General features: G+C 46.3%; 1 protein-coding gene across 1 annotated transcript in view; it reads left to right on the top strand.

Annotated features, from left to right (window-relative positions):
• The window catches only part of LOC142591371 (uncharacterized), a 149,750-nt gene that overhangs the window by 34,784 nt on the left and 101,081 nt on the right, over positions 1-13,885 (top strand). Inside the window, exons 9-12 of the mRNA XM_075703697.1 lie at positions 1,084-1,239; positions 6,110-6,144; positions 8,702-8,904; positions 13,640-13,760. Coding sequence (XP_075559812.1) covers positions 1,084-1,239; positions 6,110-6,144; positions 8,702-8,904; positions 13,640-13,760 — 515 coding nt within the window. The remainder of the gene's footprint in view (positions 1-1,083; positions 1,240-6,109; positions 6,145-8,701; positions 8,905-13,639; positions 13,761-13,885) is intronic.

The raw sequence follows: 13,885 nt of genomic DNA, 5'->3' as shown, positions 1-13,885 counted from the left end.
CCAGCCAGCCCACGAACACGCGTTAATCTGTGTTAACAACTACGAGCATTCCTGCAGTGACCTTCCGCTGCGCGAAGTGTGCAAGGACCCGGGCGAGGGATGCACCCATCGCTCTGCGATTTGATCGTAACGAGCGGTGGAGTAGGCGAAATTACGAAAACGGCAGAGAATGAAGTGGTGTTTCACGCCGGCGCGACTCTGACGTCACCTGACTGCTCGCATCGAAGCGAATCGCGGCTCATAGCTGGAAGGATCGCCGTCTTAGGTTTCTGGCACGCTTGCTTTGCCAATTTATTTTCGACTTTAAGACGGAGTTCCTGGAAATAAATTTTCATGTGTTTTCTCGATTGCCCCAAGGTTGCTCGAATAATTTTTCCGCTTATGTGAACCATTTCTTTTTTTTCCTGCATCTTTCTCGTCGTTCAGTAGGGCATTTCAATTACTATATGAAGCCAATGTTAGATATTTTATTGTGACAGCAGCGAAGAACTGCAAACTAGTTGAACTCTTTAAGTTCATTGCGTTACGCCGTATTCAATATCATGCCGTGGAGACGTCCCTCATAATAAGCTTCAACCTCGCCGCTAAAAAAATGACAGCCATCCTCGCTCACGAAGTTGCAGTAATGCGTGTAAATTTAGAAGCCTGAGGCGCTTGCCACTAGAGTTTATCGCGCAGTTTCGACGGTTGGTAATTTGCGCTGATCTTTGAGCTTCACGAAGACTCCGAGAGTGGTGGATGTCTATGCATGTATTTATGAGGTCCCAGGTTGCCAGCTGGGATCTCATAAATACATGCACAGGGCCTCTCGTGGATTATGCATCCACGAGAGGCCCGCACTGCCCGAGAGAACGCCATCAGCCAATGAGCGCTGTGCATTGCAGCGTTTCGGACAGTCTAAGAGTGCCACTGTAGTAGAAGACGGCAACGCGCGGTGCGCGTTGCGATAAGGAAGTTGCTGTCCAAGGGATGGCGGTTTACGCTGTCAGGTCTTGCTGCTGTCGCAAACAAGAGTTCAACGTCCGAAGAGCCAATCAAGCTCGTCTTCATTCTTTATATTTCGCAACTCTCTTTTGTTGCCAGGCTGCGCCCAGCCAAAGAGCATTCCGTTCGCGCGCGCACCTCGGGCAACACTGGTCATCCCTGGGGCAGCGGCCAAAGACACTGGCCTCCTGAGCATCTACGGGCGGTTGCACAGGGCCTTCGGCGCGTTCCTGGCCCCGTCGGGAGTCCCACAAGGTATGCTTGCTGAGCGGTGCTTCGTGGCCACGGACCGTGCCTGCAGGAACAGCTCAAAGATGAACACATGCAAATGTGTTCAGTGTGTTCAGCGAACACAGGGAAGCACGAGGTGCTGTGCTGAAAACCCTGCCTGTTTTATCGCGCTAAGGTTTAGCGCTGAATTCTACAGCGACGACGACAAAAAGAAGTCGAACCAAACACACTATTGTTAGGCGGGTTTCTGCGTCGCACCAACATTTCAGTAATTCGATACTTGGTAAATATTATAGCAGCGTTTGTACTACGAACCAAAGAGGTCGTCAAAGAAAGCATAGGCGCAAGCAAAGCAGACTAGTTATTTCATTTATGATATATGGGGTAGTCCCTACGGCGTGAAATTGCAATGGGTGGCAGCGTTTATAGCTGGAGCGAAAATCTGCTGACACGCTCCGATAGAGTAACTAGATCAATAAATAATGCTGCAGGAGAGGCTGAAGAAAGCGAAAAGAAAAAGCCCAACCCGAAGCTGAATTCGTAAGCTATGGACAGGTTCATAGGAGCACGCAGAAGAAGCTAGCCAACGAAAGAGTCCGTAGAAATCAATGACCTTGTGGTGTGCAACAGTGGCAGTGTCAGCCTTTTTGGCTCGCTGGCACCCTCATCGCGATACCGGTATGTCACGCGCTCTTCGCTGTTTCATCGTCTGCATCAAATTCGTCGGCACTTATCGCGCATTTCTCATTTCGAGCATATACAGCTACAAGAAGCCGAAACTCTAGCAGCTCAAAGAACCACCACGGAAGAGTTGCCCATTGACCGTCACCACATAGACCCGCATTTATTGGCGCAAGCTCAATTGTGCCACAATGTTCTCATTTGCCAACGTTTGGTCACCGATAAGGTATATAACCGCCATTCACGCGGCTCACAAGGCCATCAACTCGGTAATGTCCCTTGCAGCATAGTTCTCTTAAGCGGGGAAGACGTTGTGAATGTAAAATTGTGAATGCAGAATACAGGAAAATTGGGCGCGACTTGAGGAATAGACATACACACCACAAGGCCCACGTCGACAGTCAAGTAGACTGTTCGAAACTTTGGCGCATTGTAAAGAGACACCTCCTAGATAACCTGATTGCAAATTAACTCATTTATACGCGTTAACCTGACTCGCAGACTGATCGAGTAACCTCATTTCTAGCTACGGGTGCTACGCTACGGGCTTTATTGTGCTTATGGGAGGCTCGTTTATGATGCCAGGGCCCGTATTCACAAAGAAAAAAAGTTATTGGTGCCTCTTTGATGGAATTTGGTAATATCCGGAAAATGAAGCTTGCATTCGAAGTCGCAGTGACAGCTTCCTCGCCCATTCACGAAGTCCATAAGTCTGCACAGTCCCTTTAATGCGAAGAACTGTATCAGAAGCTCTCAGAAGGGTCACAAAATGCCATTTGCAAGCTTTCGGTCCACCTTAAAGAATAATTTCCCGCCTATAAAATCAGTAAAATAGATCTGCAATTTAAAACGGCTCTTAATGTACTTGTCTATATTACACAAAAGATCACGAGGACATACGCAATAGCTAATTATTGAAATTTAACATAAAACCTAAATACCAGACCGAACCTTGCTTCGGTGAGAAGTGTGAAAGGATAAGCTAAATTAGGAGTTTCTATATGGCCAATCTATAGTGTCTTGTAGGAAGAGATATTTAGGGTAAGTCACGCGACCGTAAGACGTTTCGGCAGTCTGGTGTGCTCCCGTCACGAAGGTCACATCACCCGCAACAAAGTACCAAAATCCGCCCCCTTCAGGCGATAGAGGCGCAGCTATCGCGCAGCTGGCATGGAGATGTGCGCTCATTGGTGCAATTATTGGGCAATAGGAGAGGAGGAGGGAAGCAGAGGGCTATGTCTATTCGGGTGGCACTCGCCCGTCTGCCCAGCTGCTCCTGCTCTGGATCGTCTTGCGAGCAGCGTATAGTAGTTTAATGTGGCTGCTACCATGTGACATACGATCATATATATATATATATATATATATATATATATATATATATATATATATATATATATATATATATATATATATATATATATATATATATATATATATATATATATAGCAGTTCACAGTTCACAGCAGAGATTTTGATAGAAAGCACGTGAAGCCTGTCCTGGAGCGCACCGTAAACGGGACCCCTGTCGGTCAAAACAATAATAATGATTATAGAACATAATAATAAATAATCGACTGTGGCATTTACAAAGCAAACGAGAGCTAAATATTCTGGATGCAGCATATATTCGTGATGCACAGCACAGTTTCTCAACAAACAGACCTTCCTATCCTTTCTATGCCTACCTGCCTAACCATTAGGCCGGCACAGAATGACAAAGTATCTACTTCTCAGGAGTATGCGTTATGATGTTTATGTGACGTACGTGCATGGGGCATGTTTTTGGTTGAGCACAGATATAGAGCACTTTCGTGTTTATAAAAGTGGCAGTTCCTCCGGAAAGGCGAAGCGTCGAGTGCGATAGCATATGAGCACACATCTATAAAAAAGATAAGACAGTAGCTTTATCCGCCGTATAAACTTAGAAACATTCGCCCACAGAAATAAAACATGAGCACATCACACTCGAGCAGCCCGCACGCTCGCTGTCGAAACGCTGGCGTTGAGGAAGCGCGGCAGCAGCAGCGAGCGAAGGGACCTTCAGTTCCTCTTGCGCCCAGTCGCGAAAGGCGCGGTTGCTGCCAGAGCACAACGCTGCCCCCCTCCCCCACGGCCTTTAGCGCGATGGAAGACGGCGCGTTCGCTCACCGCTTTCTCCTTCGCGCGCGCCAGAGTGAGCCGCGATCGCCGGCTTCGCTCGCGTGCTTTCACTCGCACTTAAGCGTACCACGCGCGGCGACGGTGTTATCGCCCTTGGTCTTTACACCGAGCATCACGGGGACGGCAAAAATGCCCCTGGAGTACCAATATGATTGATCGCAATAAAGGAGGACTTCCGACACTAGAACTGCTCGTAAAAGTAGGTGCCAGCAAAACGTGATCTTGGACACGGTTAGCGAAACCAGCTGACTATGTTGCAAACTGCACACGTGGAAAGAACACGCGCACGAGTCCTTCATATTTACGAAGGCGACCTCCCAATAGCAAGCTGTTTTTCGCAATGGACGTTGACCTGTCGACTTTGCTTCGAAGCGTTTAGTATTTGTAACGCGACATATAACAGGTTGTGCGAACACTGCCCTTAGGGAGTTCGGAATATATATAGAGTATCCCAGCTAACGTTAGCCAAGGCGTTCAACAAAAGTATATTGTCACGAGAGGAAAAGCCAGCCAGTCAGTTCTAAGCGAACAGCCGTTTACAGTTCGTGTTTGCAGCAGCTACCACGCACACTTCTTCTTCCTCGACCTCTAGCGTAACTAGTGCGTGCCATTACCCCTCCCTCCAAAAAAAAAGAAGAAATAAATAAATAAAGTTGGGGAGATGTTAAATGCCACAAGGAAAAATAAAAGAAATGAGAAAGACAACTGGTGGAAGTGCTGGGTACGCATCCATCGTATGCCTACGCGTCCTGAACCAGCAGCTACCACGCACACTTCTTCTTCCTCGACCTCTAGCGTAACTAGTGCGTGCCAATATTGTTGTCAAAATGGCTGACTTCCGAACGCCGTAGGTTTCGTAATTGTACCTTGCACCGTGTCGTATATTTTTCTTTTCATTCAACGGCTTGGATAACATTCCCTGGGACACGCGGTATATGCGGTATATGTACCTGTGCACTGTTGCACCTGCTGAAACTGTTGCCCGGCAGAGGCATTCCTTATCTAGCTCCTCATTGGCGTGTTTCAGCTTTGCCTGATGACTCGTATTACGTTATGCCATGGCGCATGCACATCCTATGCCGCTGAATACCGTGGCAGACTACCGTGACTGCGTATGACGAATACAGCGCCCCGTATAGCCCAGAGGGCGATCAGGCGGGGTGTACGCAGGCGTCGTCAAAGCCGGGGTCCTAGTCTTTTTCTATAAAACGGTAACTAAGGAGGTATAAGGTTCCGACATCTAATGAATGCCGAGCAATCAACAGAACATACCAGCACCTAAAACGAGTAGTATAAATCTGAGTAAAGCAAGAAACGAATAAATGAAAGTTAACATTATAAGTCAATGAAACACGCCGTGTGAAAGTGAACAAATACATTTGGGCGGGAAGTGTGAATAGCCTTGGTCAAACCTTGTATAAGTGGGGGAGAGCACAACTGGAGAGCAGTCCAGCGGGCGCTGCCCTGTCGCTTTTAGGTGCCAGTACACCTTCCCAAATGACACGTTTGTTTGTACGTACGTGAAGCGTTTGGGAGCAGTGCAATCACGGCGCCCAAGGGCGCATGTCACGAGCTGTTCTTTTGTATTTCGCGGGTATCAGCAGTAAGCAGGAAAAAAAAAAACTATTACATAATAGACCGAAAGTTGTAAACTGTTCAGTCGGATGTTTAAAAACGTTCTGCACTTTCTAATTGGAGTTTTTGGCCCAACTTTGTCGCTTCCGAAGTTGGTTGAGTACTGTTTACTATTAGTGCAATTCAGCAGAATACAACGAAAATAGTGTTACTACATACAACAGTCAGCAACATGCATTCGGTCGCGTCATGTTAGCGTGCATCGGCATCTCTTTAAACTCTGGCTAAAATTAGCTGGGACAACCTGTATGTTTACTGAATACGCACCAACAAGGCCATTTACAGGCATGCAAATGCAAGTCCTTTTTTAATATCCTGGCTCCATTAGCATGCCTTGTTCGACATCTTATCATGATCTATATATGCGGCTGTCGATGTATCTGACTTTGTCGCTCTCTCTCTCTTATTTCGCAGGCCTGAGGCACGCCGACCGCGTGGATTTCAAATATGTGAGTATGACGTCAAATGAAGTTCCGTTGAGAAAGGGGAAGTTGGCATTTTCACGAATGTTAGTTGAAGCTGTGAGTAAAACAGCATACGTGCACCTCAAAAAAAAAAAAGAACGCATTCGCATATAAATGTGGGAATCGATTACAAGTGAAGCTGTCTTGAATGTGTGAGTTTTGCCCTGTCCCCATAGCAGATCTCTCCCATATCATGTGGCAATGCCCCATCAAAACTCCCCCCCGCAAGCTCAAACCATTAATTAGTAGCCAGGAGCTGTGGGAGACTGCCCTGCGCAGCTCCGATCCCACCCTACAGGACCGGGACCTGAGGTGGGCTGAGGAGGTAGCGGAGGCCTACCACGACTGGTAGACGGACTTCTAGCCACATAATGTGGTGATGGACGCCTGCTGGGACTGGAGTACTTAGACCTCCCTCTCTCCCCCCCCGGCTCCTCCCCTTTCTTAAAAGGGGAATAAAGTTCATTCATTCATTCAAAACAGCATACGTGTTCCTCAAAAAAAAAAGCATTCGCATGTAAATGTGGGAATCGATTACGCGCGAAGCTGTCCTGAATGTCTCAGCAGATGTCTGCACCGCTCAAGTAGCTCAGCGCCTTTCGGTCAGTGCAATTAATGGTCAAATTTGATAAAACATGCCGCTTTCCGGCTGCTGCTCTCTCGTCGGTACACTACTGGCGCCTCTCTTTGTGCTCGGGGAGGCAACTTGGGCTAAGGTGCAGCTGGTCCATTCGAGCCACATACCCAGTGGGATTTATATCCAAATGGCCCAAGTTGTTGCATAATCGTCAAAACAGCAGTGGCTTGCATTCGAAAAGCACTTGCGAGAGCCACAGAGAGCAGCTTCGGTATTTTAAAAAAAAATTATTTGGGCGCTCGTCGAACCGGGAAACCAATCCATCAGTTCAATCTACGAATAGTAACTAGTGAGTTTGCAAGTCATCTTGACTTGAAATGAATGTTGAGGATAACACCAGTTTCGAGATATGCGCAGTGAAACTCGTGATAAGAACGCACTCTTGTTCCACTAACTACTTTAGGAAAAGTCTGTTTTATGCACTGAAGTGCAAAACTAATTGGAAGGCCGATGCGTTTAGTCGGGCATTTTGAAAACGGTTATCTCGAAATTGGCGCGGTGCTGAGAATTTGTTCCAAGTGGATATCCCTTGCGAACTCGGCGGCTATAATTTTATGTTGAAATATCTGCTGTGAACTATTTCATTAAAAAAAGCTTTTAATGGAACTACGTTGAATATTTAATTCAGCATTTTGATTTCTCATATATGTAATGGCCGCCTCATTGTGTAATTTTCTCAAGGGTTACAATTGTCCTATTGGCCTATGGCAAATAGGACATTGCTTCTCAAGGGAGGAATGTTGAAAGGTGTGTGCACAAAGTATAATACGTATGTAAAGACATTTAACGATTCTTTACGCATGTCCCACTAGCACATTCGCATTCTAGAGAATTAGGCAACTACTGGCCTGTACCAAGTGGCAAGAAAGTGGAGTATCCCAGATATCAGAAATTTAAGAAATGCTAAATTTCTTTCAGTAAATCATTAATAAGTGTGTATGCTTTGGAGGTTATAAAAAGCCTCCACTTGATGTCGACCTTTTTTGTTAGGATTTATTGCTCCAATACGAAGAAAATGGGTCGGTTTTCTAGGCTGTATCGTGTGAATCGATACCGCGATATGAGTTGGTTTGCTTGACCCTGTCCTGCGAAATATCCAACTGGCCTACCGACGCCACACCATGGTATGCAAACTGACGAAAGCTTTGCTTCACAAAACAAAAACGAAAGCGCCAAAAGAGGCGCTCATGACCTTAGATTTGTGTTTGTATGATGGAAGTACCAGTAGAGAAAATTACTGTTTATTACGGCGCCTCTTTCTGCTTGTGGACAGCTTTATGGCATGGCACTCATAAAGACTCATAAAGCTTGTCTGGCGACACTGCTGTGAACGAGGTCAGGGGTTCTATTTCAGTCACGGAGGCATGCATTCGGCTGGGGGCCGACACAACGAGGCAATATGCAATAAAGTTCTTCTACCGTGCTTTCGCTGGCTGGAAAAGAAGCCCAGGAGGTCAAAATTATTCCCGTGTCTCCGATTATTGCGTGCCCCAAAATCAGACCATCATTTGGGTGCGTAAAGCCTCCATATCTATTATGAACTTTTTTGATTGTCTAATGGTATGTTATCGCACCAACAAACCCAGCTGAACTCCGTATACAAGCACACTGATTTGTCTTGTCATGTACTTGTCATTTTCTCGATGGGATGTATGCAGGTTCCTTATAGACAAACAGTTGGTTCGTCTGTTCATTGTTTTTTTTTCACCATTCGTACAATGGAACTTCATCAGGCTGTAATAGCGCAGGCTGTCTAACATTCTGCTCACGTTGTAATAAAAACTCATTAGGCTTTTTATTTTGCATTGACAGCCTTAATGAGACTATGGACGGCCAACTTATTCGGCGTAGACAGTACTACGACTCGCGCTTACGACTCTTGGCCTCTGTTCAACTCCTGTGCAGCTGATGGCGCTGGCCCGTAGCTCCACTGGCTCCGTCGTCCTGCTGTACACGTCGATATGCCTGGCCGTCGCCGTTCCAGTGGTCGGCCTGATCGCAGTCCTACGCGCGCGGGAAGCCATCTATAGCCAAGCGGAGACTGAGCGACAGGCGGCATCACGCGTCAAGACCAGCTTGGGTCTATGGATACTGATCGCCTCGCTTGCGTAAGCCGGCCATGAGCACGTCCACGCTGGACAAGTTCTCGCCTAAATTTCTTTGAGCAAACGAGAATGCTCTCAGAAATCTTCCTTGGAACAACGAATCCAATGCCCAATGCTCTTGTACTTTTGTTTTCTAATTTTGCGTTGCTGCTAGAGAACAGGACTAAATTTGATACAACGTTAAAGCCTGCTTACACGCTGTTTGTTAACATTTCGTGTTATTGTGATCACAGTTGTGCAGACGCTCAAGGCGCAATCACATCTTAGGCATCGTAGCCGCCGTAGTCGCGTCGTACCGCTGACGAAGTATTTCCGGCTTGCCCGCTGATATGGGTCGCCAGATACGTGGAATGCGGTCAAATGCAAAACATGATGACCAAGCAGGGTGGACGTACCATCAACGCTACGCCTAATGGCCTTTTTGGAGGAAGAAGGCCTTCCGTTACTCAGTGTCTCACTGTATTGCCTAGAGGGGAATCTGGCTCTTCTGCGCTGTTGTATGCATGGGAGTGCTGGTATAGTGTGGCTTCGGAATGACATCGTTCTCGGAGGGCCAAGACAACTTGAATACTACGAAAACAACACGTGAACATTGTGTTTTAGCTTTGTTATTGCAGAAAAACTTGTCTTCTTTAGTTATGAGTACTTGTTTTTGGATGTACAATTACGTGAAGCGTAATTGGTATCAGCGGTCCGGGCTGCTAAAGTTGGAGGACAAACAAGATTCACGCTCGCTTTGTAACAGCTTGTCGTCCGTTTCTGCTTTTCTTCGCTTAATTACGCATTTTAGGTGAGTGAACTTCATTCGCAGAAGTAATATGAGTAAATGAAAGCCTTTTATGTAGATATTATTTTATGAATGCGTTATCTGTGTAGCGATGTCCACGTTTTAGACGAGGCATCATAGAACACCAGCCAACAGAAGCCTCACACACCCATGTACCGTCATTCCTATGATGACACAGCGCTCTATAGAAAACTCTCATTGACAGTAGTGCCAGATTTCCCTCTAGCTAATTCAACCCAATACAATAGAATATAGCCTAACCTAATGTAACCGAATGGTTCTGGGCGGATTCCGCATTTTTCTTGGAAGTCGAACAGTGGTGGCGCAAGGTCGGGATGCTAATACCTGGCGACTTGCAGAAAGCTCTACGAACAAAATGTTTGCATGCCTAAAACCGGGGTAACAGGTGTAAAAATACCACTGTGACCACAAGCACTGGGTATGTCTAATATTGATCGACTTACAGGCGCCAACTAGGAGTGGGAGGAACATGAGTGCTCCAGGGCCTGTGACCCCTCCGGAAACTCCGGAGGGTGCAGAGCTCCACCCCCGGCGATTCCGAAGCTTACCCCCCCCCCTTAAGTGTCTTTACCAGAGTGTTATGTTATTTTGGGGGGAACGTCAAGCTGCGATACGGACGAGGCGCCGAAGTAGCAGAAAGGACGAAAGCACTCCTGTGTTCTGGTAACCACATAATTTGAGCTTTCTTCCGAGTTGCCTCTTGCTCTTTATTTTATTGCAGGTAAAAGCTTACTGTATTTTCGTTGGCGCAGACGTGCATGACTGTTAATTCGTGTTTTCGCTTTATTTCTGCAAATCCTGACAAGGAGGATTGTAAGCACATTATAGAACCAGCGGCGAATACCTCATCCGTATTTTTTCACACGCCATCGTATTTAAATTTCCAATGTGAATAATACGCACAGAGAAAACATATGTAAATATACATATACACCGGACAAACTTTATTATATTTTTTAAACAGAAGAAGCTAGGCAACTAACAATTGTTCTTAATGGTATGAATATTTTATGCCTAGAGAATGAATTTATTGCTGTACCTTCACCTCGCTTCAAGTTGCTTTGCGTGCTTTGTTCACCCTGAAAAATACCTACAGATTTCAGTAACCCCTCCCGCAGAGTCTTTAATTAACGGCGTGTGAAATAAACGTAAACGATAAGTGTCTGAGTACTGTTTTTCTATCCAGTAGGCAATGCTAATGACTCACGAAAGAAACACTCATCCATCAACTTACAATTATTAGGGATGAAAACATCGCCACTAGCACAGGCAGAGGTCCTAAATATGTATAATTCTCTCAGTAATTGAAATGAGGTCAAACAGGAATCACTCGAAATCAGAATCAATAGCAGCCATGGTCAGCAGCGCTTAAACTCGGACTGACAGTAAAAAAGGAAATAAAGCCACTTGCACGCACTGAAAGCTGTCAAAACAGCGGAGCTGGTGGTCGCGATCAGCGCGATTTTCATGAAACACTTCTGTCTCGTTGTTGTCGTTTTGCTAGATTCGAGCTTCGGTTCGGGATTGAGCACACTATTCGGTTGCGTGAGGTGGTGATGAAACCACAGTCTATCACACACCTTTCAGCTGTGGCCGCGCTCACGGTCGACGAATTCTCTCTTGAACCGTCCATCGGCGCCCTCCGTCGGAGGAATCTCTCTGCGTCGACGTCCTTGCTCGGCCTCCTGACTCTCAAAGTTGGGGGTTAATTTTCCTCTGCTGGCGCTTGGCTTAGGCTGCCTGCTCTTGAAAGTGGGCTTTGGCTTGCTTCCAGCGGCGCTTGGCTTGCGCTTCTCGCTCTGGAAGCTCGGTATTTGCGTGCTGCCGCTCGCGCCGAGTGGAATCCATGGGGCGAAAGGGCGCGCGCAGGCGAAACACCTACTCCTATACCCCTCTCGTCCGCCACCCGCGGCGCGCGGTCACCGCACAATGAACGGCAAAGGCTCGACTTAGAACACCTACACTGTTAAAAAAAAGACTCGCTACGCGGCCCGGGCCCCCGAAAGCGGATGGCCAGCGAAGCTGTTGAAAAGCACCACTACGACTGCTTAAGGGGAGTATGCAATGCCTTAGTGCATTAATGTGATGGTATCAACGCTAATTTAGAGTAATAGTAGTAATTATAATTTTTACAGCACGCCGCCGCTGGCTGTACTGCCCTTTCTATTTCCTTTGTCGCTCCTCGTATTCGCGGTGCTCCTCTGGAGTACTAACTATAAGTTGCTATCTATAACAGTGCTGCTACAAAAATGAAATCAGTTGCTAGGCTCGTTCTTCTATATACGTAAGGCCAGTGACGTCAGTCTCCACATAGCAAGCTGCCGTCGCCGCGGGAGCTTGCGCAACAGTAATCTCTACCAGGAAACGTATGCGAGGAGTGCTACGTGCTTCCCATTGTTATCAGGAGCGGTTTATCGTCAATTATGTGGTTCGTGTGCTTGTAGTGTGTTTGTTATTTATTGAAACAAATGATGTTCTGTATGTTGTGTACGTGATGCAAAAAAATGTATGCACTTCTCGCTTCACTTTCCTGAGTGCTTGTTGAGGGCGGCCTCACCTCCGCCACAGGTAGGGCCGGTATTGCACGACCTCCGAGATCGGCCCCCATTTGTTTCCATGGACCCGGACAGGAAAATTCCAACTAACGAGCAGCTAACAGCTTCGCTGTAAAAGAAAAACAGGCTGCGGTTTCGCCGTAAAGGTGAAGCAGTATTAGCCCTTTCAGTCACGAATGGCGATCGACTGTCGATAAATGTGTGAAATTTACATAGTTTTATGCCAAGGGGTTAGAGGCTCCATAGAATTGAAGTCAAGGGGAAATGAGAATGACAGCGTGTATGTTATAGAGGCCCATCCTAATTATATAATAATTACATGCTCATTTAATTCGCAGTCCGTCATGCTACGTTTCTTCATTAGAAATATTGAATCACTCGCGCGAATTACATGCACAGGTTAATTATTATGTACAGGCACTACAAAAAGGGAAAAAAGTAGTTTTCGCAATCACTACCGCAACGCCTCACTTCAAACGTTCCGTCAAACACAAAAGTGCCTTAACCAAAGTGGTTGTCTGAAATGGTACATTTCACTCAGAAGTGAAATAGGTATATTTTTGGACAGCAGTATGTTCAGTTTACTAAAAGCTAAATTTTCGTAGTCTATTCCTTGCAAACCCCCGCACAGTAATGACAAAATGTCGCGTCCACAAACTTGTCCGGCGTGACTAAAAGGGTTAATACAGTTGCGCTTAGAGAAACTTCGCATGGCCTCAAGGAATTCTTCGCTGAGGCGAGTTCCATTTCACAGCCCCTGTCCCCTCGCACCACCAAGATAATGGCGTTTCTCGGGAGTGTAACACTCCTTCGTCTAATTGACCTATGCTTTGCTATCACTGAAAATAAGAAGCAGCCAACCCACAGGCGGAAAGACATTAGTTCTCTGGCTGAGGGGCGACCAGGTTTCCGGAGCCATACATGATATATATATATATATATATATATATATATATATATATATATATATATATATATGAACGAGAAGAAAAGAAACCGAGGGCTTAACTTTTATTAGTCATATCATTACAAGCCAGAAACGCACCAAGGGTAGCGTATAATTTTAAAAAAAATTATAAATAAATGGGAACGATAGTGGATGAAAAAAAACTGGCCACAGGTGGGGCAAGAACCCATGTCTTTGCTTACGCGTGCGATGCTGTCCTTAAGGTCCGGAAAGCTGGTCGGGACCCCCCGCCCCAACCCCACCCGGAAAAATGAAATATTTCCGCCTGTGGGTTGGCTCCTTCTTATTTTTGAAATTATGTACTACTTCAACGCTTTCCTTGAGAACGCACTTTAGTCTGTCATTAATTCTGTATCGTTTTGAGACATGCAGCCCTGTGTTTTTTTTGTCCGAACGTTGTTTCCGCAGCTTCATGTCCATTGGAGCGCTGTTAACCGTACAACACGTGACGGTGGCACAAGACGCCGCCACAAAGCAAGGTCACTTCTTAGCCGACACCATGGCAGAAGTGTCGCAAAACCTCATAAATGTGAGTGTGCTCCTATTGATTGCGAGACAATTAAGTGCGTACTTTGTACGTAGCACATTCGCTTCAAGAGCAGCGTCGACTTCTTCAGCGGCAAATTGTAACTCGCCAATGGCGAAACTTTCACA

Source organism: Dermacentor variabilis, chromosome 8 (assembly GCF_050947875.1).
Source record: "Dermacentor variabilis isolate Ectoservices chromosome 8, ASM5094787v1, whole genome shotgun sequence".
Taxonomy (NCBI): domain Eukaryota; kingdom Metazoa; phylum Arthropoda; class Arachnida; order Ixodida; family Ixodidae; genus Dermacentor; species Dermacentor variabilis.
The sequence above is the reverse complement of the archived record's forward strand: the minus strand, read 5'-3'. Positions and strand labels throughout refer to the sequence as shown.